The sequence below is a fragment of the Musca autumnalis genome, unplaced genomic scaffold, assembly GCF_047663935.1.
Source record: "Musca autumnalis isolate F117 unplaced genomic scaffold, ASM4766393v1 scaffold_2, whole genome shotgun sequence".
In the NCBI taxonomy this organism is placed as follows: Eukaryota; Metazoa; Arthropoda; class Insecta; order Diptera; family Muscidae; genus Musca; species Musca autumnalis.
In genome coordinates, this window is record NW_027411755.1 from 144,632,297 (window position 1) to 144,659,476 (window position 27,180).

Genomic DNA, 27,180 nt, shown 5'->3' on the forward strand with positions numbered 1-27,180 from the left:
AGTTTTAGGCTGCGAGAAAGGCTTTTAGGCATTTTCCGTAATTTTACCAAACATACTATTGGGCTGAATGTAACTCTCTGAGGCCCGTCTTATATCTTATCTTTAAAGTCCATTTTTATCCCTTATGCAAGGAATAAATTTCGCAAGGAACACAATGTTCCTTTTAATTTATCTGACACTTATAGTCCGGTCAAAATAGCCATTGAAATAGCAAAAATTCCCACAAAGCTGAATTTTGGTGGAGAGCTAGGGTTTGCATTAGAAGCAACGTCCTAAAAGTCCCCATCGATCCCATGTGTGCAAAAAAAATTATTCGGGGTCAAAGGTCAAAATTTAAGGGTTTTTAGGTTTTCGGATTTATTTTTTGAAAATTGTTGATCTAATCGAAAAGTGACTAAAGTAAATATTGTAGACAGGATAATTATCTACAAGTTTGACCCTTATAATTTTTTTCTTAGAAGGAACCATTCTTGAGATATAGCTGTTCTAAAAAACACATGATTTTTGTGCACTTATAAGGGAAATATGCACATATTCAGACGAACCGGCTAAAATAAGCGAAGTAATCGGGTCTGTCCCCCAAAAAATATATATTTTCTTGAAGAGCGAAACTATAGCTATCTTCTAAAAAAAAATTCCAACAAAATCGGAGTGTGTTTAGTAGAATTATTCAATGTTAGAGACATTTTATGCAAAAATAGCCCATTTAACCCACATGTATAATCGAAAGCCCAACGGGAACGACCCCAACGAAAACTCTCCGATTTTTTTAAGTTTTGTCCGAAGGTAGGGTTTGTTGCGCTGATTACGGAAATGTATAATTTTCAACGGTTGCGGATCAGGTTCTCCGGTTATTAGACCCGAAAGGCCCAATTTAAAAACCGGGTTAGACCCGGTTCTACTGAACCGATTACTGCAAAGTGGATATCGTTTGAAAGCTTACGGAAGTATCTAACACATAGTGTCGTTACTTTAACCGGTTCGCCTCATAATGTACTTACGCGGCTAATTTTTTATTTGACCTTTAGATCGAGATATCTCGAAAATGGTAAGTCTTTTTTAAGAATCATAAAGACCACTCTTGTAGACAATTATTGAATCTACAACTTTTACTTTAGCGGGCTTTTGCTAAGTATTACCGTTTTTTGAAAAAAATTAAAAAAAAAAACTGAATAATGCCTCCAAAAATGACCAACGTTTGACATTTAAAATTTAAATTGTTGGGTGTTTGGAGCTCGTACAGTTCACCAGAAAACGCTAAATTCCCAAATTCCACCCAACAGTTTTGGACGGAGTTGCGGAAGCTAAATACCTCGGTACAATCCTATACCAACGTTTGACATGGAATAGGAATTCCGAAGAGCGGACAAAGAAAAGTCTTATTGCACTCTACTTCTGTAAAAACTTGATGTAAGTGAACTGAAATATAATGATCTTGGCAGAAGTCATAGATTGGTTGTATGTAACTGAGTTCTTTCGTCTTTAAACCTATGGTGGACTTGAAAATAAGGCACTACTGACCAAACTATCAAGTGTCAAAAGCCTGTGTCAGTCCTAATTGCTGAAGCAGTCAAAAACACTAGTCAGACAGTTTTAAAAGTCATCGTGAACATAAAACCTCGTGATATTCTAGGCCAGTTTTAGGCTGCGAGAAAGGCTTTTAGGCATTTTCCGTAATTTTACCAAACATACTATTGGGCTGAATGTAACTCTCTGAGGCCCGTCTTATATCTTATCTTTAAAGTCCATTTTTATCCCTTATGCAAGGAATAAATTTCGCAAGGAACACAATGTTCCTTTTAATTTATCTGACACTTATAGTCCGGTCAAAATAGACATTGAAATAGCAAAAATTCCCACAAAGCTGAATTTTGGTGGAGAGCTAGGGTTTGCATTAGAAGCAACGTCCTAAAAGTCCCCATCGATCCCATGTGTGCAAAAAAATTATTCGCGGTCAAAGGTCAAAATTTAAGGGTTTTTAGGTTTTCGGATTTATTTTTTGAAAATTGTTGATCTAATCGAAAAGTGACTAAAGTAAATATTGTAGACAGGATAATTATCTACAAGTTTGACCCTTATAATTTTTTTCTTAGAAGGAACCATTCTTGAGATATAGCTGTTCTAAAAAACACATGATTTTTGTGCACTTATAAGGGAAATATGCACATATTCAGACGAACCGGCTAAAATAAGCGAAGTAATCGGGTCTGTCCCCAAAAAAATATATATTTTCTTGAAGAGCGAAACTATAGCTATCTTCTAAAAAAAATTCCAACAAAATCGGAGTGTGTTTAGTAGAATTATTCAATGTTAGAGTCATTTTATGCAAAAATAGCCCATTTAACCCACATGTATAATCGAAAGCCCAACGGGAACGACCCCAACGAAAACTCTCCGATTTTTTAAGTTTTGTCCGAAGGTAGGGTTTGTTGCGCTGATTACGGAAATGTATAATTTTCAACGGTTGCGGATCCGGTTCTCCGGTTATTAGACCCGAAAGGCCCAATTTAAAAACCGGGTTAGACCCGGTTCTACTGAACCGATTACTGCAAAGTGGATATCGTTTGAAAGCTTACGGAAGTATCTAACACATAGTGTCGTTACTTTAACCGGTTCGCCTCATAATGTACTTACGCGGCTAATTTTTTATTTGACCTTTAGATCGAGATATCTCGAAAATGGTAAGTCTTTTTTAAGAATCATAAAGACCACTCTTGTAGACAATTATTGAATCTACAACTATTACTTTAGCGGGCTTTTGCTAAGTATTACCGTTTTTTGAAAAAAATTAAAAAAAAAACTGAATAATGCCTCCAAAAATGACCTTTGACCCCGAATAACTTGTTTTGCACACATGGGATCGATGGGGACTTTTAGGACGTTGCTTCTAATGGCCTACCCTAGCTCTCCACCAAAATTCAGCTTTGTGGGAATTTTTGCTATTTCCCCCTTATACGCATGTCTATTTTGACCGGACTATTATTATTAAAGCAAACTTGTAAGAATAAATAAAAAATAATTAAAAAAAAATTAAGTTACTGTGTTCTATTTACAAATACAGTCGAAATCGCTTATAATGTCGGCCAAGCGACCGACGGAATTTGTCGCTATAACCGATATGTCGTTATAAGCGACGACGTTATAAGCGATTTCGACTGTACAATAACTACTAATTCTTCGTTTATAGTACGGTTACATTAGAGTTTTTTGCCGGGTTAACCCGCCTCATGAGGATTTATTTGACGTTTGTGCTACGGTTAAGTGTAATCGGGGTATTAGCCTCAATAAATATATTCTTCATCATGATGGAATCTCCCAAATAAAACGCTTGCCGTTTAATTTTGTCACCATTATTAATTTAAACGCAAGCGTTTTATTTGAGAAATTCCATCATGCAGAAGAATATGCAATGACTGTCACTGAAAATGATGCAACCTGAATTAAAACAAGTAAGAACGACGTTAACAAGTAAGAACCGTTATGACGGTATGCTTCTATGGGGGATATAAGAAGACGTGGACTTACACTAATAATTCTTTTCTGGAATATTTTATAACCCCGTGGAAGACTAAATAAGAAATTTCAGTCATTTCGGTGGAATATTCACGTTACAATCTTCAGAATTAAGAAAATCGGGAGGTAACGTTCTATGGGGGCTATATGAAGGCGTGAACCTATACCAACAAATTTCAGGTGGAAAGTTCTATACACCCAACGATAACTAAATACCAAATTTCAGCCATTTTGGTGGGAGAATGAAGCTAAAACCTCCAAAATACCGAATATCGGGAGGTACCGTTCTATGGGGGCTATATGAATGCGTGGATTTATACCAACAAATTTCAGGTGGAAAGTTTTATACACCCAACGATAACTAAATACCAAATTTCAGCCATTTTGGTAGGATAATGAAGCTAAAACCTTAGAAATACAGAAAATCGGGAGGTACCGTTCTATGGGGGCTATATCAAAACGTGGACCGATATATCCCATTTTCAATACCAACCATCCTGCAAGTAATAACAACTTCTGTACCAAATATTGACTCTCTCCTGGGCCTATGTCCACAATTGTTGGTGGGTGAGTTTCTGTTCCACTGGGAAAGCCCAAATGCCAAATCTGAAACGTGTGCAAAGTTTTAGTTCGATTGGTCAGCTGTAACGGTGTGGAAAATGAGTTACTAGATTAGAATTAAACGGACAGTTAAAACACTGTAAAAACGGGTTATCTGTCCGATACCGCCCAATTTTTACCTACAGAAAGGATATAAAAACGGGCCTTAGTTAGACAATATACACCGACGGATAGAATATATGTCTATAGTCACCTGACCCTTAAGACTCTCAAGCTTGAACCATTAACCCGCAAGCTCCTTGATTGCAGAAAGACTCTGTATAATATACGAAATATCGTTAAACTTTGCTGGGTTCCAGAACATACGGGTATTTTCTGAGACACACTTCACCTCTCACTTTACCGCTCAAGCACTTTGTTCACCCCATTTAAGCTCATTTTTTCGAGCATTTTAGGGACGGACTAGGGTGTACTCTTCTTTTTAAATGCCCTAATGAATCTTAGCCCCGAAAATTCGCAAAAAATTGGAGTAAATGGAATGAACAAAATGCTTGAGGCGTGAAGTGTGTCTCAGAACATACCAGATAGTAATGTAATGGGAAAAGAATTAGCAGATGAACTAGCTTTCGCTGGCTCTAAGACCAATTTCTCAATCTGTTAGGCCACCGATTTGCTATTTTATCGGCAAACTTCGCAAGCAATCATACCTGCGATCTCTCAATGTAGAACCATTTCCTTTCTCTCACTCGATAAGTTAGGGATGAAGATCACTGTGGGACTTATAACGGGTCACTGTATGTATGGTGCAGAAGAGAGGATCTACTTTGCTGGTGACACTTTTTGCACACAAGATGGCACCGACTACTGGGTAGATATGATCAGAAATAGATCACATTGCCCTTTAAAAAATTTGCAAAAAAAACTAACACAGTTTGGCAAAAACACATAACTACTCCCTTTCTTTCTTACTCTCTTTCCGTTCTAGTATAAAACATCGATCAACAACACAGCAATATTTCGAAAATCTCTTCATCCTGAATTCAACTAGCAATAACAGTAATAAAAAAAGTTTCATCTATTGAAAGGACTATAGAAGGCCTTAAAAGATCTTCTATCTACTATAGAAGCCCACAAAAGGTATTCTGTGTACTAAAGAAGACCTTTAAAAGTAATCTGTCCACTGGGGAAGATCATAAGAGGTTTTCCGTCTACTATAGAATACATTGTGATGTCTTCTGTATAATAGGGAATGTCTTTAAAGGTCTCCAGTTTACTCTAGAAGACTTTCAGCCCTATTCTGAACATTCCCATGGGAATGAAATTTCCCATTCCCATGTTTTCCATATTCTCAACGACGTGGGAACAGCAAACGATGGGATCTGAAATTTCGAAATTCGAAATCAGTTACACCAAATTATTATAGCATACTTTTGGGGGATGTAATTATGTTTTGTAATACAAAATGCCTATTTGCATTGAATTCGCGGTTTTTGAATTCGATTAGCAAAGCACAACTCACTTAATTCAACAACCGTGCATTGATTTATGGATTTTTTAAGTGAATGGAGTCAACGATGTGTGGTGTTGTTCTAATAAGCACATTTTCTTCAGAATTTGCAAATGTTTAATGTTAGTTTAATTAGTATGCAAACATAAGTTTTGTGTATAAAGTAATAGGAACTTTTTAAGTTTGCAACGACTTTAAAAATTGTATGTTGATTCGGAATAATTTTAGTTAGGGGTTTAACGCGTATATCGCTAGTTTTACTTATTCCTAATGATCGCTAGAACTCGTATTTTGCATATTTTTAAAAAAATTCAAAAAGATAAATTCGGATATTTTTCTCGATTATTACATATTTCAGAAGACGTATCTCAAAAAAAAAAAATAAATAAATAAATAAATAAAATACGTTTTTGATTGAATCTAAAACTAAAACCCATGCCCTTGCAAAATTTCAAGCTTCTACGTTCAAAAATAACGATCCTATTCAAGAAAAGGCATTTCGGAAAATGGAATAGCATTGCAATAATTTAGCATATATGTACGTTTGTGTGATCGTTGTCGTGTCTTTGAGGAGACTAACACGTTTTCAATAGAACGTTAGTCGTCTGATTTAAAAAACCCGAAGGTTATTTTACGAAAATTAATAAAAGTTGTAAAGATTGTATATATTATGGTTATTTTCCAATATATTTTAATAAATATTGCCAAAAATTTTGAAATTGATTTGTTTTTACTTGCTGCGCTGCATTAATAGAATCAACCATGACTCTTTTTCTCGTATTTCAATACATATGGTCTGTTCCAGAACTGCAAAAATCTACTAATGTTTACTACTTTTTTTTGTTTTGTTCGATAACATAAAGGAAAATGTTTTATCGGTGTGAAACATGTTAGATTCTTGCAGGTTTTTGTATCATATAAGAATATGCAAAATCCGAAGTCTAATGACATATTTTACAGTACATTTTGTATGCTTTTATTAAGCAAACACATGGCGATTATAAATATTTGCAATAATTTTGTCGTGTAGATGTCTTAAAATATGAAATTACATAAAAATATGAAATTTCTTGAAATTTTTTTTTCAAACTCCCACACTGTTTGCTGGGGAGATTTTTCCCACAAAAAGACACAAAATTCTCCCACAATTCAAGATAGAGAATGTATACTTTTTGCCCATGGGAACAAATTCCCAATTCGAACTTCATTAAGAATGAGGGGAGATGGGAAATGGGAAAAAAACTCCCACAAAATTTTGTTCAGAATACGAAAATGTGGGAATGGGAAAAAATTCCCAACTCCCATGCGTTCAGAATAGGGCTGAAAGCAACTGACAATACGGAAGTCAGCCATATTTTGACGATGTTTAAAAACTACAAAGCATCTGACGATTCGAAAGTCTGCATCGTTATGCCTAAAACATACCGTTCAGAATAGGGCTGTTTATAATGTATTCTGTCTACTGGGAAAGGGCTTAGAAGACCTTCAGTCTGCTAGGAAAGGAATTAAAAAAGACTTCTGTTTACTAAAGAAGGACTTAAAAGGTATTCTGTCTAATAGAACCGACGATAAAGAGTTCTTCTATCTACTAGAAAAGATCTTAGATCTACTAAAGAAGTCCTTAAAAGGTATTCTGTCTTCTATAGAACACCTTATATAGACTTCTGTCTACTAGGATAGGCCTTTTGTGTACTAAAGAAGATTTTAAAAGGACTTCTGTCTACTAGAGAAGACCTTAAAAGGTCTTATGTCCACTAGAGAATACCTTAAAAGGTCTTCTGTCCGCTAGAGAATACCTTAAAATGTCTTCTTTCTACAATAGGTCTACTGTCTACTAGAAAATAACCAGTAAAAAAGTTTCATCTTAGAAACAAGTTCTCAGAAGTATGCATGGTACAATTATTTAAATATATTATTTAATTGTTATACCATTGCAGTACGGAATAATACAAGACAATATGGTTTATATTAAATTTGTATTTGGTTTACATAGAGATATGTAATATATAATGTTAAATATGTATAAAATATATAAAAATATTGTGTCGCTTATACAGTAATACAGATTTGGAATAAACAAAGGGTGTTTGGAATGTAAAGTTCAATTCAATAATAATCATAATTGTTTAGTTTTATTGTGCGAACAAAATGTTCATTTAAAATTGTTTATACAAATTTTTCTAATGTTGAATTGTGCAAAATTTCCTTTTGTATATTTTCTTAGTGTTTGGAAATTTAATTGAAATTTACCTTACAATCAAACCCCCTTAATGGAATGTTCGTTATTTCTATTACAAAAAATAATAGATTTTGGACGGCAATACATTCAGTCATCTTAAGTATGTCATGTTTAAAATAATTTTAAAACAGAAAAAAAAATAATTTTAAAATAGAACGAAAAAAAAAGAAAAAGTACACTTTCAGCACTTTTTTTAAGAAATAAAGAAACTAGAACTGGAGATTCGAGCAAAGATTCAGTTGTAAGGCACACTAATTGTCTATACGGTTATTGTAGCTGCTAAACATGCGGGCTTTTTTTGTACTACAACATATTTATTTCACTTGTCTAATGTCGCAGAAACCAAGCTATAGTTGACACTAGCATTGTTGTCACTGCTATGGCCAGCTGATTTCCACTCATAAGACTTGCTCCATTGCAGCCATCTTTGCTGTTGCATGTACAGTATTCCATAAAAATGTTATAACTCCCAGTACGCATCAAACAGTAACGTTCATCGCCTTCAATGCCAGGCTCTCCCATGTAGGCACAGCTACGGAAGTAACGCCATTCACCATGAGACTTTTGTCTGATTTTACGGCACATGGTAGGCCTTACACCTGGTAAGTGTTCCAATTCCGGAGCAGTGTTACAATCAGCAATAACCAAAGTACTGTTATCGAATGGATCGCCACATTTTGGATCACTGTCAGAACGGCAATCCCAGCATTTAATGCTTAGCACTGCAAAAATAAAATGGTTTAATAACGAAATTCATTGAAGCCCCAATCCCCCAGCCAGCGCATTGTTGTTGGCATATTTTGTCATACCTGTCTGGGCCAAACACAGAATTATTACAGCACATAAAAACACACGTTGCATTGTTTGTAATTGAAACATTTTTGTATTTGTCCAATAGAGTTCGAAAAATGATCGATTTTAAATAAACTTAATTGATTAAATAAACAAAACTTTAATAAATTAAACAGCAAATAAAAAGAACAACTTGACCCGCCCTAAAAAATTGTTTGTGTGTTCTCTCTGCTACTGCGTTCTCGCGTTTCTCAGTGGTGTTATGTTGGAAACATCATTATCGACCGATGACGCTTCAACTGAATAAAAGCGCTTGGCGTATAAAAAGCGTTTATTTACGGTGTTATGCTAAGTTTACATTTACGAAATCCACTCGATTTCAACTGTCAAATCCATAGGTTAAACGTCAAATGCAATCCAGATGAGATTTCATTTGACGTTTGAGCTATGGAATTGACAGTTGAAATCGAGTGGATTTCGTAAATGTAAACTTAGCATTAGGTGCTACCGTGTTTTCTGGAAAATACACCATTTTTATTGAGAAATATATTATGGAATTAATAACTTTAATGCTGCTTTTTATTATGTATTTGTGTAAAGCTGCTTTAATCGTCCTATAGAAACTATTACACCCCGTATCCACTTAACCGGATTTAATAAACCCACTGGTTTTCAAATGTCAATTCCATAGCGCAAACGTCAAATAAATCCTCATAAATATTGAGTAAACGAACAGACCTATTATTTCATTGAGATCACGCTTGTGTGTACCGGGACTAATACCCAGGATCAGTCCAATTTACATATACACATTAAATGATTTCGTTTTACGAAATCCTAGAAACAAATGAATCCCACAAACAAACAAAGACATCATAAAACAGTTGCATTTTTTGGTAGTTTAAGACGATAAAGCAGAGTTGCGTATAATAGTATGGTGTTTTCGCGCGTTGTTTAGAATAAATGATGCAGCTATCGTCATTTATTTTTGTATGGTAAATGACGGAAAATGTTCCCTGTTTTAGCAAATAAATGACGAAACAGCCCTAAAACCTGTTTTTCGTGCTAATGTAAAAAGCACATTACACTTGAGCGGATTAACCGAGTGGGTTTGGATTTCAAGTGTCAATTCAATAGTGCAAACGTCAAATAAATCCTCTCAAGTGGGTTAACCCGGCAAAAAACTCTAGTGTAACCGTACTATAATACCCCGTTTGCACTTAACCAGATTTAATAAACCCACTGGGCTTCAAATGACAATTCAGCTTTGTTCCTTTACTTTTTAGTGGTAAAAGAGAAAAGTGCCAACATTGCTCAAACTTGCTCTCTCATGAACATTTTTATCACAAAAGTAAAGGAACGGAAAAATGCTAGATCTGGTAACAATGTCAAAAAGAAACATAAAAAAATCAATTTTCTTCTTTTATTTCACAGTTTTTAATTTTGTTTTGTGAGCGTTTGACTTTTTCTTCTGTTTTTCGTTCATTGTGAAATAATCGTCAAACAAATGTCGAAAAATCAGTTCTACCATTGTTTACCTGCAGAAATTTGTGTGGTAGCCTGTGTGTGTGGTAGCCTGGTAGAAGAGAAAGGCATATGTGCTCTCTCTCATTCTCTTAAAAATTGCTGCCAGTTTTTTACCACTTTTAGGGGTTAAGGAACGCTTAAAAATGGTAACAAATGGTAACCTCAGGTAAGTAAAGGAACACAGCTTTCCATAGTCCCTGGCCACACTACAGTAATTTCACTGAAATTTTGACACGAAATTATGCGTCTCTAGATCGAGTTCCATAGTAGAGTAAAATCATAAAAATGCTGTAGTGGGGAATTCGAGCTAAGAACGTCTAATTTCATGAAATTCATACTAGTGTGGACCGGGACATAGCGCAAACGTCAAATAAATCCTCATAACGAAGGTTAACCCGGCAAAAAGCCTAATGCAAACGCCGTTTAATATAAATGACGAGTTTCATTTGTGTAAACATGACTGAAGCATTTTGCTTGGACTTGCATCAAACTGTTGTACCGACATTTAATGCAATTGTCGTGTAACCTCGCCTTTACGTCGTTCACATGAAACAACGCCGTTTTGTAAACAAGCCTGACTCTACGTTCATTCCCAACCAAAACAATCATTCATTCATAAGCTCAATTATTTTTTACGCCACTTTTGTTTATATTCTTGTAATTTCATTAAATTATACTTAATTTTTAACATTGCAACTAAAAATCAAAGAAAATGACACCTGCAGTGACAAAAACAATCGTTTTGTTGTTGATTTTAAGCATAAGTGGTAAGTCTCAGTGGGAAATTACGATTAATTTCATTTCGGGGTGTGGTTTGATGACATAAATAAGCAAACAAGTGTTTTAAATTAAAATTTTCCAATCTAGGTACATTGGCCATACGTTGTTATCAATGCTCTTCTGATCAGGATCGTAAGGGATTTGATAGCTGTGGAGCATACAAACCATTTAATCGTACCGAACACATTCCCATTGAGTGTAACAGTGAAGAATCACACATGCCTGGTTCGTTTTGTATGAAAGTGGTGCAACAGGGTCCCCGTGGATTTATTTGTAAGTACTTGATGTGTTGATGCGGTAAATTGTTGTTAATAATATTGTATTGTATATTTCAGGGGATGGTCGCTGGCGACAAGTTATAAGACGTTGTGCCTCTGTGGCTGATACTGGTGTCACAGGCGTCTGTAATTGGGGTGTCTATGAGAATGGTGTCTATTGGGAGGAATGTTATTGTTCCAGCGATAGTTGCAATGGCTCCGAAACTTTGACAACAGCAAAATCCATATGGGCAGCTGTTATTTTATTGTGTGGCTTTGCATTTACTCGTGTTGTTAGCAATTAGTTAATTGTTGACTGTAGTATTATTACAAGTTTTACTGCAATAGTGCCTTTTTAACACACATTCCGTCCATTTTATACAAAGCATGTTTTAGTTTATAAGACAATTTTTTTATATATCCCACTATATAAAGTGAATCTCTTTACTTGAAATATTCTTGAATCGAATATTGATACCTTTAAAATGTTAACATATCAAGAAGCTAGGGGACTGTAGTAGTATTACAAGTTTTACTGCAATAGTGCCTTTTTAACACACACATTCCGTCCATTTTATACAAATCATGTTTTAGTTTATAAGACAATTTTTTTATATCTCCCACAATATAAAGTGAATCTCTTTACTTGAAATATTCTTGAATCGATTATTGATAGCTTTAAAATGTTAACATATCAAGAAGCCAGTTATCCATCCATACCTTGGTGGGAAACTCAATACGAATATTTTAAACATTTCAAATAGATAAATAAAATATTACACGTATACGAGATTTTTTTGTTATTTGTAGTTCCAGAATGCGGAGTTATCAGAAAGAAATCAATGATCCGAAGAGTTAAACATGGAGTTCCCCATGAACAGAACATTTTAACATGTTGATATTCCACAACTAACAGACGACATAGAGATTGAATGTATGGAGATCATTGTACTATAGCCACGCTAAATACTTTCAGAGGTGTTCCATCTACATATGGAACGTTTCGTTACCTCCGATAGCATCATTAAATGGTTTTTGGGAACCTATATGCAATAACATATGGGTAGAACTTAACGAGCTAACAAATACATCCTGTTGACCCAAAGATATCTTAAATGAAGCATATATTAAGGCACTATAGGCAGGATGTCACACAATCTAATCGGGATTAGTTTTAGCACCGTACCTTACAAACACAGCATCTATACGGGGGCGAGACCATGTGCTGTAACGTTTTAACCAACTAGCTTTATCGTACCGGTATCCCCAACTGTTGGGACGCGTTAATTTCAGTGTAAGTTATTCAGCCCAAACACAAATATTCCTGCGGAATTCAATTCTATAGATTTTGTTTGGACACAGACGAGCCACAAGCAGATAACATATTTGCTTCTTAGATCTCTCGTTCTACTCTCTTTCACCTTATAATCTTTCTCGTAAATTTTATAAATTTAATATTTTCGAGTTGCTAAAACAACAATGGAAAATGCTTACTTTGTACCAAAATATATTTGCTTCTTACATCTCTTGTGTTAATCTCTTTCACATTCTAATTTTTCTTGTAAAATTTTGAAACCTTCCTTTTGCCAACCAGCTTCCACATCATTTGCCACTGCCATATAAATAAGTGACACTCCATTCTTGTAAGTTTTTTCAGCTATATAGGATTGTTTATCACTCAACCATTGGGTTATTTCTTTTACCCCCTCGTCTGTTGTACCATCATCTGAATACTAAAATTATAAAGTGCAAAATTCTTTAAAGTTCCTTACATCTCATATAAAAAAAAAAATTCACTCACCAGCTGTCGATACAATTCCAAAGGTTGATTTTCACTAGTCCACTTCAAGACTTTTAAACAGTAACGAAAGAAACGATTATTGTTGGTCCGTACTTCGACATGACGACTCGTATTGAGCTTTTGCACTTTCCGCAAAAGATCACCACATATTTCAATGTCGCGTGGACGTCTTAGAGTTTTCATCAGGGACTTTGCAATTCGCATATAATTGTCAAATTGTTCCTCTAAGAGAATCAACTCATTGCCCTGTTCATTAGCTTGTAGTTCTTTATTTTCACCGTCATTTACGTTTATTGGCAGTACTTCGTTGGTTTGCTCAGGCGGTATTTCTACATTTTCATCTGTCATGACTTAAATTTAGATTTCTGTATGAATTTTTGAAAATTTGTAAGAAATATTTTAGAATAATAAATTTTGTTTGAATTAGTTACCATGGTGGATTCACACTGTGATAATTTGTTGGATATAGAATAGAATGTATCGATCGAACTAGAAATCATATTTGGTCTGTTCCAGAACGGCAAGAATCTACTTTTACTATTTTTTCGATATCATGTCATTACCTATAACACAGCGCGTGAGTGTTGCGTTCAAAAAATATCGAATCTACTACCGACTACGCAGATTTTGCGACCCCTTTTGGAAGTATGAACTTGCCGACAAAAAAATGTATTTGGTTTGAAGCTCAAAAATGTTGCGGAGGATGTATTTGATTTAATGGACCGACAAAGTCCATTTTGAAAGTGGATCTTATTTTGGGAGTCATTCCTTTCGATAGATATTGTGCCCACCAGTCATTTCAGTTGGTTACCGTATTTTGGACCACTATGTCAGGAAGTACGGACTTGGACACGAAAAAAACATAATATCGCTTAAACAGTACTACAAAAAGTAGCATCGCTATAATTTTCCAACGAATCTTCAAACGGATCCTAAATTGCAAACAAAAATGTTCAACATTTGTGAAAAAAAATGGTCCTAAGGAAAATACCTATATGGACCATTTCTGAAGTGAAAAAATTTGGAGAAAGTATTAGGAGATCTAAAGTTTGGAGGTTGCTCCGTTTAGCAGATATAAGCGCGTACCAGAGCAGCCCTTAAACTAAATATTTTCGAAATTTTGTGGAATTGACATATATATTCCATATTTAAACCTGATCTATGTCTCGTAGAAATATTACGATGTGCAAAGTACAAACCGAAGCGATCACTGCCATCGAGAGTTATCGTGCGCATCATTTTAGTGAAAAGTTTCGAACCTCGAGAGTTATCGTGCGCTCCAACCACTATACATGGCGCCATAGGGCTTTTTACACCTATTTTCTCAGGAAGTATGGACTTGCCCCTGATAAAACTTGCACCGTCGTAACGGGGGCAGCGAATACAACTTGTTACAACAAAAATTGAAGCGACTCCAGAGCAGGTCCTGAACTCAACTTTTTCAAAATGTTATGTGGGAGGTACTCGAAGGAGTGGACAGACAGGGTCCATATTGGAACGTAAATTCACGATGTGCAAAGTATGAACCAAATCTGTTACTCCATTCGAGAGTTATCGGCGGTACAATTTTTCCGAAGATTTTCGAACTTTTGTGGTGGAGGTACCTGAAGTAGTGGACCGATATGGCTCATCTTCGAACTTAAATTAAGTTTGACCAAGTAATACGAAGGCCAAATTTTGGACCAAATTGGTTCATATGTTCGAGAGTTATTGTGAGCTCCAGCCAGACAGACGGACGGTCATTGCCATATCGACTCCAAATTGTCTGAAACGGATTACGTCCAAACATACTTGGGGTCTAAAACCATTATTTCGATGGGGCACATTTTGACCGTATGAAAGTGTATATACCCACGTAAGCATAAATGCTGAGGATATAACTAGCTGTAATTTGACAATTTATGTTCTTAAGGGTCTTCACCAAAAATGGTTGACATACATAGGTCCATGTTTAGGTATAGATGCTTCGCGTTTTCGGTATTTTCAGGGTTTTAGTTACATTTTTTGACTGAACTATCCGTAACATGACATATGAGATTCTCTAGTAAAAATTGCCAAACGAGGTATATGTTTTGGAATAGACCCCATATAACGGTACCTCTCGATTTTCGAACATACCTAAATTTTTAACTGAACTACTTATAATTTGATATTTGATAATCCCTTCAGTCAGAAGCTTCTCCATAGAAAATTGTCAACATAGGTCCATGTTTAGGTATAACCTTTGGATTCAAGGAATGCCACACATTATTCAATCACACACGTACACAAGGGGTTCATCGGCAGCACCAGTTTGGCAGTAAATGTATGGGCCGCATAAACAATTTTAAAATATTTCAAGAATTTTTACATATTTTCGTTCGTGATGTAGCTTTTTCATACTGTACAGGTAACTCACATAAGATACATTCGCAGTTTCTTATATCCATCCGAAAGCCACTATTTTTTAAAAAATATGTAAGATTTTCATGAGATGCAAAATAACTTTCCTATTTTTCCCTACATTCTCATATTTCCTTTCTTGTTTGGTAAATGCTCTCAACTTGGTTCTCGTTTTTTTTTGTGAATGGTCTCATCGTCTCACCATCCCATTGACACTGTAACAAGAAACCACGACACAGCCCCCACCATCACTTTGACCATCACTTTGATACTTAATGAACAAACCACACACACACAACAACTACCACTGTTGCACAATCCCACGGCAGCGGGTTCTCTGTGCCGGATTGACCCGGGACCACACAACATCAGCATTCCCGCCAACGGCTGCCACCTCAGTGTACATGTGTTTGTATTTGTTTCGTTTTTCTGTGCTGGGAGCGGCATATCCCGGAATGTCTGTTCCGGATTCTTTTTTTCCGTGCCGGGACGGAGGAAAACCCAGGATCAATATATTTGTGCTCGGTTTGTCATATCCGCATCTTCACCCATATCCCATCTTCGGTGCATTTAAAGGGGTTGCTCTGGACTTGCACACGCGAGGGACTACGATAGAGACTATGTTGCTGCATGCTGCGCGAACACAGCCCCCAGTGAGTCGTCGTCGTCAGATTACGAAACTCCTTCGTCGTCGGATTACGAAACTCCTCCGCAGTCGCCCCAACAGCAGCCGCAGCATTTAACACCAGCCGTTGTTGTTCCAATCCAAGTAAATGCATCCTTTTTGCAATTTAATTGCAATGGGCTTCGAGGTAAGATCGATGAAATAGTGGACTTTATGAATCGGAAGAAGATCAAGGTCGCGGTGGTGCAGGAAACCATGCTGAACGACCACAGCTCAGTACGTTGTGATGGTTACAACGTAATAAGGAAGGATCGCACTAGATGTGGAGGTGGGGGATTAGCTTTCCTTTTGCACCAGTCTGTTCAATACAGACCTATCTCGCTTGAGCCTGCCTCTAATGACCCGTACATGGAATGTATGGGGGTAGCAGTCAGGTGTGGAACTGCCGAGATAGAGTTGCTGAACGTATACATCTCGCCGAGAAATAGCTGTATCTCAGATTATAAGCCTGACATTAGCCCGCTTTTGGAAGGTCATAATCGTCTGGTCCTGGGGGACTTTAATGCGCATCATGAGATGTGGCATTCGGCCCTCGGAAACGACCAGAGAGGTATAGCGCTGGCTGAGCAGATTGATAGCTCTACGGTTTGCTCGGTCAATGAGGACGTCCCTACAAATGACGTCACCTGGCAACCCGACATTTCCCTTGGGTCAGACCATCTCCATCAGCAGACCAACCGATTTCATCAACCCCGAACGTCGCACATTCGTCAATCATGGGAAAGCTGATTGACCGAGTTTCAGAGAGTTCACCAATCACCGCTTCAGAGAATTGCCCAATCCTTCTGATGTTCGGGTAGCAGAAAGGACGTTCCGTGACATCATCAATGCTGCAGCCGCTCGCCATATACATTCTAGTCGAATACGCGAAGTAAGACCAAATTTCCCAGCAGAGGCGGCGGGATTAGCAAATGAGCGTGATGAGCTTCGTCGAACCAACCCCGATCATCATCTGAAGAGTTGCAACATTGGAGCCGGTATAAGTAAATTGTGGACAACGGTGAAGTCACTCTCGAACCCCGGAAGGAGGGATGACAGGAGCTCAGTCATGTTTGGCGACGTTACGTTGACTGACCCGAAGAGGTGTGCAAGTTACTTCAATCGACAGTTTGTCGAGCACCCCGAGAGTCAAGTTGCCGATCATCAGCATGGATTCAGCTGCACTCCATCTCCACACATATTTGTCGGGGACTCAACCAGGAGCGGCCGTGTGATAGAACAGGGATGGTGGCGCTTGACTTATCAAAAGCCTTTGACACTGTCAAGCACTCCACGCTGTTCGAGGACATCGAGCAGACAACCCTCTGGCCAAGTCTGAAACGTTGGATAATCAACTATATGTGTGGTCGCCAGTCTTATGTGGAATTCAGGAACAAGAAATCCAAGCCCCGTAGAGTGAAACAGGGAGTACCCCCAAGGAGGGGTAATATCTCCGGAACTGTTTAACCTCTACCTTTCCTGTATTCCACCCCCTCCAGACGGCATTGAGATCATAACGTATGCGGATGATTGTACGATCCTGGCGTCAGGTACCTACCCTGATGAGGCGAGGAATATGCAGATATCCACCACTAAAGGTAAGGTCACATTAGGCAAATATTTGCTCAAAAGTGACAAATATTTGTTTGCCACAATTTGACCAGCAAATATTTTTCAAAGGCAAACAAGAAAACAGCTGATTTTGGGAAAACAAAACTATTTGGAAGCAAACAAAAATTTAATCAAATTGCTTTTAATGTGAACACCGTTCAGCAAATATTTTCCTCCTTTTTTGACAAACATTTATTTGGTCTTACAATTTGTTTGTAAGAGCAAACAAGAGCAAACATCTGCTGAAACACATTGTTGTCACATATTAAAAAGGGGCATATGACCATAAAATGACGAAATTTCTTGTAAATATATAATACGAAGTCAATAATTAGTGAATAAAGAAATAAATAAATGGGAGGTGAGGGATTTAAAAAACCAAAAACGTTTTACAATCGATGAATCCGAGTTTCACCCATTCAGAATTCGCGAACTGCTAACATATTCTATATAGTATGATTGAAAATCTATATCCATAAGGTCGACCATAAAAATTAATTTACGTGGAAGCTGTGTTGGCATCAATGTAGAAAAATAGCTAAAAATGGGTTGAAGCCAACAAGTTTTTTATGCTCCCTTCTGATTTCTGGCTTAACCTTACATTTTATAGACATATGCTCAAAGAAAGACTCAAAGAATACTTCATGGGCAATGTGATACTAGTGTATCATTTTTCGATATATCCACTGCATCCACCTAAAATTGATGCTGTCATTTTGAAGCCGGAATTTCGGGGTTTTTCAAAAAAAACCTATTTTTTGAGTTTAAAATTTACAAGTGTTATTCAATTTCCTTTGTAACCCGCGTGAATTTAGTTTTTTTACGCGACGGATCTAATGAGACCTTCGGCGATCGAATCCATCGACTAAAACCGCGGATATAGATACCTTGAAAATACGAAAATCGGCAAAAATGTATTTTGACGAATCGGCGTATTAAACCGCGATTTTCTTTAACATTTCTTACATAAATGGAATCCTTTATACGCGATTTTACCAAAAATAGAATGTGGAGGCACATCCGCGGTTCGTGAAGAATCTGTTTGAAATAGGTGTATATAGACATATTTTTTATGGGTGCTACTGAAACCGGATGCGCATCAAAAATGGTGGGTTTTAGAAAAACGCAAAACCTCAGAAATTATTAGACGTATTGGCATACATTACAATAGTAATTGTGACGTAATTATTTGTAGTGGTTATAATTGTACTGCTACGCGGATTTAGTTTTGTTATTTATACATCCAATACTGTCTTGAAAACAACAACCGGCGTTTTAATCCCGATTATCTGTCAACTTTAATAAATCAATACAAAAAATCTTCTTTCTTTTAAAAATATTACCGTGGCAAGCTGTAAATAGCTGCGGTAAAATGTCAATTTTTTCGAAAAATTTTGAAGAAGTGCCGCATATTGAATTTGACACTGTTTTTCATTTGGTTATTATTGTTATACATGGATTTTTATTTATACGCCCAATATTATCTTCACAAACTTCACCAACTAATTTTACAAAAAGCGCGATTTTTCATAAAAAAAATTTAATTTTCATAAGTCAATACAAAAAAACTTCGTTTTCTATGTTTAAAAACATTATCTTGATAACCTGTATATTATTTTCATTAATAGAAAACGTTTTCATGGTAAACTGTCTTCACCCTTTTGGTTGAAATACTACGTTGACAACATTTAAATACAAATATGAATTCATAATAAACAAAATTGAAAGGTGTTTATTTATTTATTTTTTTTTAACTATCGAACGCCTGCTCAGCTCTCAACGAACGGACAGCACGTCAAACTTGGCGATCCAAAGATTCAAAAGCCAGGTTGTATTCCTCGTTTTGGTTGTATTCCAAATAAGTCCAAAATTAAAAACCGCAAGTATTTTCAGATCCAAACTCGTTCAGACCAATTCATAACATCAAGTGTATACTTCGACAGCTGATAAACACAGCAAACAAAAAAAAGAACAGACAGTATAAAGAGTACTTTAGTTACGATATCACATTATGTGAAACAAATAAAACAAAATTAAACATTAATAACCGACTCACGACTTCCTGGTTGAGAGGTAGCTTTTAAGTGTAGACGGCAATAAATTCGATATCTGCACAGCAGACAAATGGTTTTCTCCAACCACAGGCTCGTTCAAAGGTACTCAACCAAAAAATACATCCAGGCAAATCCAAAATTCGAAGCTTGCTGTTGAGTAAAATGAAAAAGGGCCAAAAATGGGGTGTGGGATTGGAAAGTATAATTAGTAATGTTTCTAATCAGCATAAAAATGTAAAATTACTATCACAGGTAAAATATCACAGATGAGGATAGGTATGGGGATGGATCACAGATTTAGGTTAGCAGATTTAATGAAGGCAAGGATGTCTTTTATTAGATTAACATCCTTGGAGAGAAGAAGGGTACTTAGTCTATGGTGTTGGGAAAAAATGTTTGGAAACTTGGTTCTCAAAGAGGTGTACTTCATGCATCGAAATATAGAGTGTTCAGCACTCTCTGGAACAGCACATACCTCACACACGTCATCTTGACAGGCTCCAATTCTTTTTAGATAGACCTTATCATACATATGGCCGACCAGAAGCCTGTTGTATAACTTCGTATCCGCCGCATTCAGATTAATTTTAGAGTACCAAGGTTTTTCAAATATATTGTTGACAATTCCATAGAAGAAACGTCCCTTTTCTTGAGATAGGCATTGATATTCTTCATTCCACCATGATTTTAGTCTGAACTCTATCTGGTTTAAAGCTTCCGCAGGTGTTAAAAAAGGCTCAAGGGGGGCGCCGACCTCGACAGCTTGCTTAGATAAGTAATCCACCTCTTCATTCATTGTTATTCCACAGTGACCCGGGGTCCACACAACATGACATCTTTCCATATTAGATTCTCTGACAATATTATGGCATTCTGCCACTAAAAAGTTGTCAGTCTCCACAGAGCCTAGAGCCTTACAGGCCGCAAGGCTGTCTGTGAATATGACCACCTTATAGTAGCCATCTTCGGCCGCAATATCAAGCGCCTTTCTTATCGCGTAAAGCTCGCCGAATGTTGACGAAGACCTGAAGCACAGATTGAACAGAAATTTTTGGTTCTTGGTCACATTGAATACACCACAGCCAGTGGCCTCTTGAGCAATCGACGCATCCGTGGCAAAAACTGTGAAATCATTTTGAGTATAGAAATTGAGTTCGGCATTATACGTGGCCCTAATCACTTCAGCCGGCATATTGTTTTTCACACCTGGAAGTACGTTCACTCTAGTTTTCAAAATTGCATGTGAAGAATGTTGCACTGCTTTGATTCTTTGCAGGATGTCAGCGAATTCATGGAAAACAGCGCTATAGCTGGATTTAACCCGTGGATTGTCAGCAATTATGTCATATAACCTCTCATTTTTTGTCACATTTCTGATGATTTCTTTAGCCGTGAGTAATTTGGCCCTATACTTGGGGGGTAATTCTCCAGCTAGTGCATACCTGGTATGAATAGGGGTCGTCTTGGGAACTCCCAGGGATCTCCTGATCATATCATTCTGCAACCGTTCAATCTTTTTGTTAATATATTCAGGGGCATTAGCAGTCGTGGTTCTCCCATACTCTATTTTTGACCTCACAAAGCTCTTGTATGTATTCAGGGACACTTTCGGGTGTAAACCTCCTCTAATTGCTGATAGACATTTGAGGAGATTGACTCTATTCTTTACCTCTTCACTAATGAAGTCATAATGATCTCTCACAGTCATTGAGTTCGTTACTATTCTTCCCAGGAATTTAAGCTTTTTCACTTGTTCTATCTGGAAGCCATCAACATTAAGCGAAATTTGCTTAACGCTGTTTTTAGCGAAGTATATAGAATTGGATTTAGAGGGATTAAAAGATAAGTTCAGACTTCCACACATTCTCTGAAATGATCTCACTTTGCTTTGCAGGTGACCGCTGGCGACATCAAAGTCCCTATCAAAAACCATGAGTAAAAAGTCATCAGCATACTGGAAAATCTTAGTTCTACTGTCCTCTAGTTCGTGTAGCTTGGCTGTATAGATATTAAACAGTATTGGTGACAAGCAACTACCTTGCGGTAAACCATTAGTGACTTCAATTTCCTTAGATCCCAGCCTGAGGATTCTGCTAGATAAAAAGTTAATTATCCACCTGGAGATTAAAGGGTTTAACCGTATATCATTCAGTATTCTAGCCAGAAAGTCAACTCTAACGCAATTGTAAGCATTATTTATATCAAGGGAAAGAACAAGTACTTTATAGTTGTTGGTTTTGAGTAATGCCACCCTGTGCAAAAACTCATTTAGACATGAGGCAGTTGAAAGACCTTTACGATATGCAAAGCTTCGTGCTGGTATGACGTCATTTTTTTCCAGGAACTCATTGATCATATCCTTAAGCATAAGATTGATGCTCTTGATGAAAACAGAGATTAAGGATATAGGCCTATAATTCGTTATGACGCTTAGGTCCTTATTTGGCTTAGGAATGGGCACCACTTTTATAATTCTCTAGCTGTCTTTGATGACATTGTCTAAAAAGGCATTGTACATTGCTGTAAGGACGGCTCTCTTCGAGATACCAGGAAACGCTTTCAACATCTCATACGTAATTCGGTCTATACCTCCTGCCGATCCTTTTTTCTTGCCATCCAGAATTTTTTCAAAGTGCTCATACTCAAAAGTCACCATTTCTACACATTCAACATCCTCCAGGATCACAATGTCCTGACTGTCTGTTTCAGGAACCTGTTCTTTGAGGTGGAGTAAGTAGGCCATATCATTTTCATTATTCCAAGACTTCACAACCTCAGTATCACGTTTCCGGACATTGTTTAGAAACCTCCATGCTTCTTTAGCGTTTGCATTCTTGTTGACCTCTTCAATTTTGCTCACAAAACTTTCAGCCTTTGCCTTCTGCACCATATTTTTCCATGTTTCTACTTCCTCACGAGCCCTTTCCAGGTTGATAAAGCTGGGATATTTCCTGGCCTTCCTGACTGCAGCCAACTGCCTCCTATGGTATTTTTTCAAATCCTCTCTCCACCAGTACTTTGGTACTCTGTCAGCTCTAATCTCGCTGGTCGCAGCCTCGACCTCTTCAATCATCCTATCCTCAATCATATCCAAGTCAGGATCCAGTTCCAACTCCCCTAATGCCTTCATCAGTTTCCGCTTATGCAAGAAATTACCTTTTTTCATCCTTCCAATGGCTAATTCCATAGATATCGGATGGTGATGGCTACCACCAAAGTGTCCGTCAACAACATCCCATTTCACATCTACTGCACTTTTAACAAAGGATAGATCGGGAACTGATCCCTGAGAGTCCAAGTTTCTCCGATACGTCTCCTTCCCATTATTTGCACAATTGAAGCCAGCTTCCATGGCCAACATCTCAATTTCCTTCCCCTTTCTTGAGGTTAAGTGATCCCCCCAAGCTTGGTTTCGGGCATTAAAGTCCCCACACAGCACAACATCTTCCTGGGCCTCCAACACTCCAAACAACTTGGAAATCTCCTCCTTAAACTCGACAAAAGGTAACGACGGTGGAAAATATACCGAAACAAATACAAAATTACGCCTGAGGTTAGTAGTTTTCGCAATTAGAACATCATAGTTTGTTTCAAACGGGATTATGTTGAATTTTATGTGCTTTTTGAAACAAATGGCTACCCCCCCATAGCCATCTGGTCGAAACTTTTGAGCAATATTGAAGTTTAGTAACTTGTTCCTACATCTCCTGTCCTCTGCAAAAATTTCAGACAGAATGATGACGTCATAGTCATAGTTATTGACAAAGAATTCAACAAAGTTTTTGTTTCTTCGAAATGATTGTATGTTAAATTGAAAAACCTTAATTACCTCCATCATTAAAACAATCATGAACATCCTTCTCCTCATCCAGGGAAATGCCGAATTTTTGAATTCTTTTATGGAAATGCTCAGCTGCTTCTACACCTGTTTGATTATCTTGTTTCTTGAAAACATCCATGGTAAATTTTAAGAGTTCTTTCATTAACTTTTCCAGCTCAGAGGTTCTCTGATCACCCGTGGGAAAAACAGGAGCTTCCGGAGCCGGCTCCCTAAACATTCTGCTACTCATCAGTACTCCTGGCCTATGTATGTAAAGGCCTGCGTACATAAGCTGCTTTGCCTGACTGCCTTGCTTTGCTGCTTCAATAAAAAAATAAAAGAACAAAGAAGGCCGACCCAATTTCCAACTGATGGCAACCCAGTTCGAAATTTCGTCTTTATTCTATTATTTTTATTACGTCAGAAATGAAGCAGGTACGCAAGGCAATCAGGCAAAGCAGCTTATGTACGCATGCCTTAAGGTCTTTTAGCCTTCTTTGCTATGGAATTATAGGTATATGGAGTTAACATTTCATTCACCACATCGTCTCTGCTTTTTTCTTTAGGCTTCTCACCTACTCCACCTCCCCCTTTCGCACCTGTAGGAAGAGAAGGGAAATTTATTTCATCCACTGGAATATCAAAGCGCTTTTGATTGTTAATTTTATCTCGGACTTCTTTCTTTGATAATTTTTTCCTTGTCATGATTTGGTTGATTTCTCTTTCTTTATCCCACACTGGACATTTTTTACTTTCTTTGCAAAAGTGATCGTCACCATTGCAAAGAATGCACTTTTTAATACTGCAATTACCGTCACAGTCCTTTTCGCCACACATCAGACACCTAGCATGAGATCTACAGCCCAATTTCGTGTGCCCCAACTTGCCACAGTTGAAGCACTGTCTAATGGCCGGATAAAACGTGTCAACAACTAACACCGTGTGGTTGAAAATTATCCACGAGGGGTGATCATCCCCATAAAAACCAACCTTCACGGTTTCAGTCGGTGTGGGCTCAGCTCCAAAACTTCCTTTCCTTAGGAATCTTCTTACAGAGGCAACTCTCTTGTCGGAAACTATACCTTCTAAAATTTCTTCCTCAGAGAATGATACTGGAACGTTTCTTAAAATCCCGAAGGTTTCTAAGAAATTTCTAGGTATAAATGCCCGCATTTTCCTGTTTTTTATCTCCACATTGTTAATGAACTTATTTGCTGAAGCCATATCTTCAAATGTAATCTTGTATAGGGTTGCACCTATCGCATCAATTCGCACAATTTTCTTCAGCTCATTAGAATTAATTCCTTTTATTTTTTCTACAAAGTATAAACCGTTTTTAACGCGTTTATTCTTTATGTTCTCAACCTCACTCGTATCAACCAACACCATAAACTTACCCTTAAAGTCAGCTGTATACAAGACAACCTCGTCGTTGAATTTTCGTTTCTTCTCTTCCTGGTCTCCCTTTGCACATGCTTCATCTTTGCCACAGACAACATCTGCTTTGTCACGTACGCCATTTACTTCCAGAGCCCTTTTTTTAAACGGATTCTCCATTACGTTTTTTGTAGAAGCACTCACACCACTACAGGTAGCCTCATCACATTCGCCGTTATCTCTCTCTGTCCTCTTTTCACTCATACCATCACACATCACCGCATCCAAATCATTTTGCACACTTGCATTCTGCAACGCCATATTGTTATAACCTCAAAAAGATTTTTCCACTGGTACACCAGAACAAGCTTCCAACTTCCCACAACAAGTATCCACAATTTCTTTTGAATTTTGTGCCCACACAAAAATGGCAAAATTAAAAAATTTACCACTTATAATTTGCTCCACAGCACAATTTTTATTCTTTGTCAGCAGCAAAATAGACAAAACACCAACTGCGCTTCACAACACAAATCCAAAATGCTTCACTAAGACGGCAATGCTTCACTTAATCTTGTTGTTACACTTAGCTACGTCCGTTCGTTTCAAGCTCTCAACCAGGAATGTTGGAAAGGTGTTTATAAAAATAATTTTCCAAGGCACAATGTGCCAAAATTCACATACATTCGCAACAATACACAAATGAACTCATTCCGACAAGGCACTCATTGCCAAACATGTGGTCTTTGATTTGCCTTCTCCAAAACAAACAATAAACTCAACGCCATTTTTATTATTTCTCTCTTTTTCTCTCTCTATTTTTCTCGGCCAAATAATTTTATATTTGCTGGCAGTTTGCTCAAACAATTTCTGGGTGAAAATATCTCTTCAAATGTGAACACACGGCAAACATGTTTGCCCATTTCGTTATTTGTCACTGTTTGAACAAACAAAATGTGTCAAATATTTGCCTGTAATGTGAACACAAATAAAATTTTGTATGAAATTCACATTTGTTTGGGCAAATATGGGAAAACGAATTTGTACCAAATATTTGCCTAATGTGACCTTACCTTAAGGCATATTTATACAAGGTAGAAGTGACAATCAGCTGTATTTTTACTTTTTTTGTAAATTTAGTTTCCCAAATGTAATAGGGTCTACTCATGAAATTTTAAACTTCGAAATTTGCTACCATAAAATTCTTAATTTCATCGTAAACGTGTAATAACAATGACCTACGAGACTTCTGAATGCTTTACATTTACATTTTGATTCAAAATTTGTTATATTTTAGAGGATTTTCAAAATGTATTTATGTTTTTCCTAAAACAATTTTTGGAACGACTCCATTATTTGACAATTAATTTTCAATAACAACAATGTTGCTTTTGTAAATTTTTTAGTTGTTGTAATTCATGCATTTACCTTATATAAATTTGCCTTGTCCGCCACTAAATCGACGGCCACTCTGTTCACCACATGGACGGCGCAGTATAGAAGACAGTTGAATATCAGGGTCGATGGTAGCAGAATTCCGACCACAAACGGCCCCAAAATTCTAGGAGTCACATTCGACACCACTTTCACGTCGTCCGCGCATGCCACAGCTATCTGCGATAAACTGAAATGTAGGAACAAGGTCCTCAAGTCCCTAGTCGGCAGCACTTGGGGTGCAGATAAAGAAATCTTGTTGACCACGTATAAAGCGATAGGTCGGTCTGTGGTAAGCTATGCGGCGCCAGTTTGGTCCCCGAATTTATGTGACACGCAGTGGGATAAGATTCAAATTTGTCAGAACGCCGCCCTGAGAACAGCAACAGGGTGCCTCCTCAAATCTACAGTGGACCATCTACATGAGGAGGCAAAGATTCTTCCAGTACGTCACCAGTCACCATCTGCTGGCCACCGATACACCCAGGCATATCAAGAAGGATATTCATGCTCTAGTGACGATGGTCCAACAATATAGGAGAGAACCTCTAGATCAACAGGCATATCAGGCAGGTTTGAACAGCATCCACACGGACACAGTTGCTAAGACCATAAGCAATTATTGTGTGAATGCAGTCATCGGAGCACATCCCCCATCTATCGCAGCTGAAGAGCGTCAGCTGCCACGACAAACCAGAGTAGTTTTGGCTCAATTACGCTCGGGATATTGCAGTCGCCTAAATTCCTATTGGGCGGGAATCGATCGCACCGTGCAAGACATCTGCCCAGTATGCGGCATGGTCCCGCACCATACTAAGCACCTATTCAACTCCCACGCCAAGCCTACTCATCTGACTCCAG

At 37.4% G+C, this 27,180-nt stretch overlaps 5 protein-coding genes across 14 annotated transcripts in view; 1 reads left to right on the forward strand and 4 right to left on the reverse strand.

Moving 5' to 3' along the window:
- Positions 1-27,180, reverse strand: part of LOC141394700 (zinc finger matrin-type protein 5) — a 345,637-nt gene that overhangs the window by 272,359 nt on the left and 46,098 nt on the right. The window lies entirely within an intron of this gene.
- On the reverse strand, positions 7,541-8,863 carry crok (crooked). The gene is made up of 2 exons (XM_073966060.1): positions 8,630-8,863; positions 7,541-8,542 (listed from the first exon to the last, which is right to left on the reverse strand). Exons 1-2 carry the CDS (start codon positions 8,697-8,699, stop codon positions 8,148-8,150), a joined length of 465 nt encoding a protein of 154 aa, XP_073822161.1. The 5' UTR covers positions 8,700-8,863; the 3' UTR covers positions 7,541-8,147.
- On the forward strand, positions 10,680-11,963 carry LOC141394692 (UPAR/Ly6 domain-containing protein crok). Its single transcript, XM_073969470.1, has 3 exons — positions 10,680-10,906; positions 11,007-11,192; positions 11,255-11,963. Exons 1-3 carry the CDS (start codon positions 10,852-10,854, stop codon positions 11,479-11,481), a joined length of 468 nt encoding a protein of 155 aa, XP_073825571.1. The 5' UTR covers positions 10,680-10,851; the 3' UTR covers positions 11,482-11,963.
- LOC141394693 (uncharacterized) lies at positions 12,667-13,449 on the reverse strand. The gene is made up of 3 exons (XM_073969471.1): positions 13,409-13,449; positions 12,978-13,342; positions 12,667-12,909 (listed from the first exon to the last, which is right to left on the reverse strand). Exons 2-3 carry the CDS (start codon positions 13,323-13,325, stop codon positions 12,709-12,711), a joined length of 549 nt encoding a protein of 182 aa, XP_073825572.1. The 5' UTR covers positions 13,326-13,342; positions 13,409-13,449; the 3' UTR covers positions 12,667-12,708.
- On the reverse strand, positions 19,370-25,489 carry LOC141393114 (uncharacterized). Of its 10 annotated transcripts, none has more exons than XM_073966062.1 (6): positions 24,906-25,489; positions 24,591-24,824; positions 23,518-24,107; positions 20,164-23,402; positions 19,691-19,838; positions 19,370-19,577 (listed from the first exon to the last, which is right to left on the reverse strand). In XM_073966062.1, the coding sequence occupies exons 4-5, from the start codon at positions 22,054-22,056 to the stop codon at positions 19,785-19,787; spliced, it is 1,947 nt and encodes a 648-aa protein (XP_073822163.1). In that variant the 5' UTR covers positions 22,057-23,402; positions 23,518-24,107; positions 24,591-24,824; positions 24,906-25,489; the 3' UTR covers positions 19,370-19,577; positions 19,691-19,784. The 10 variants fall into 7 exon arrangements, 9 of the variants coding, with proteins under 9 accessions (XP_073822163.1, XP_073822167.1, XP_073822162.1 ...); XM_073966061.1 differs by lacking the exon at positions 24,591-24,824; XM_073966067.1 differs by lacking the exon at positions 20,164-23,402.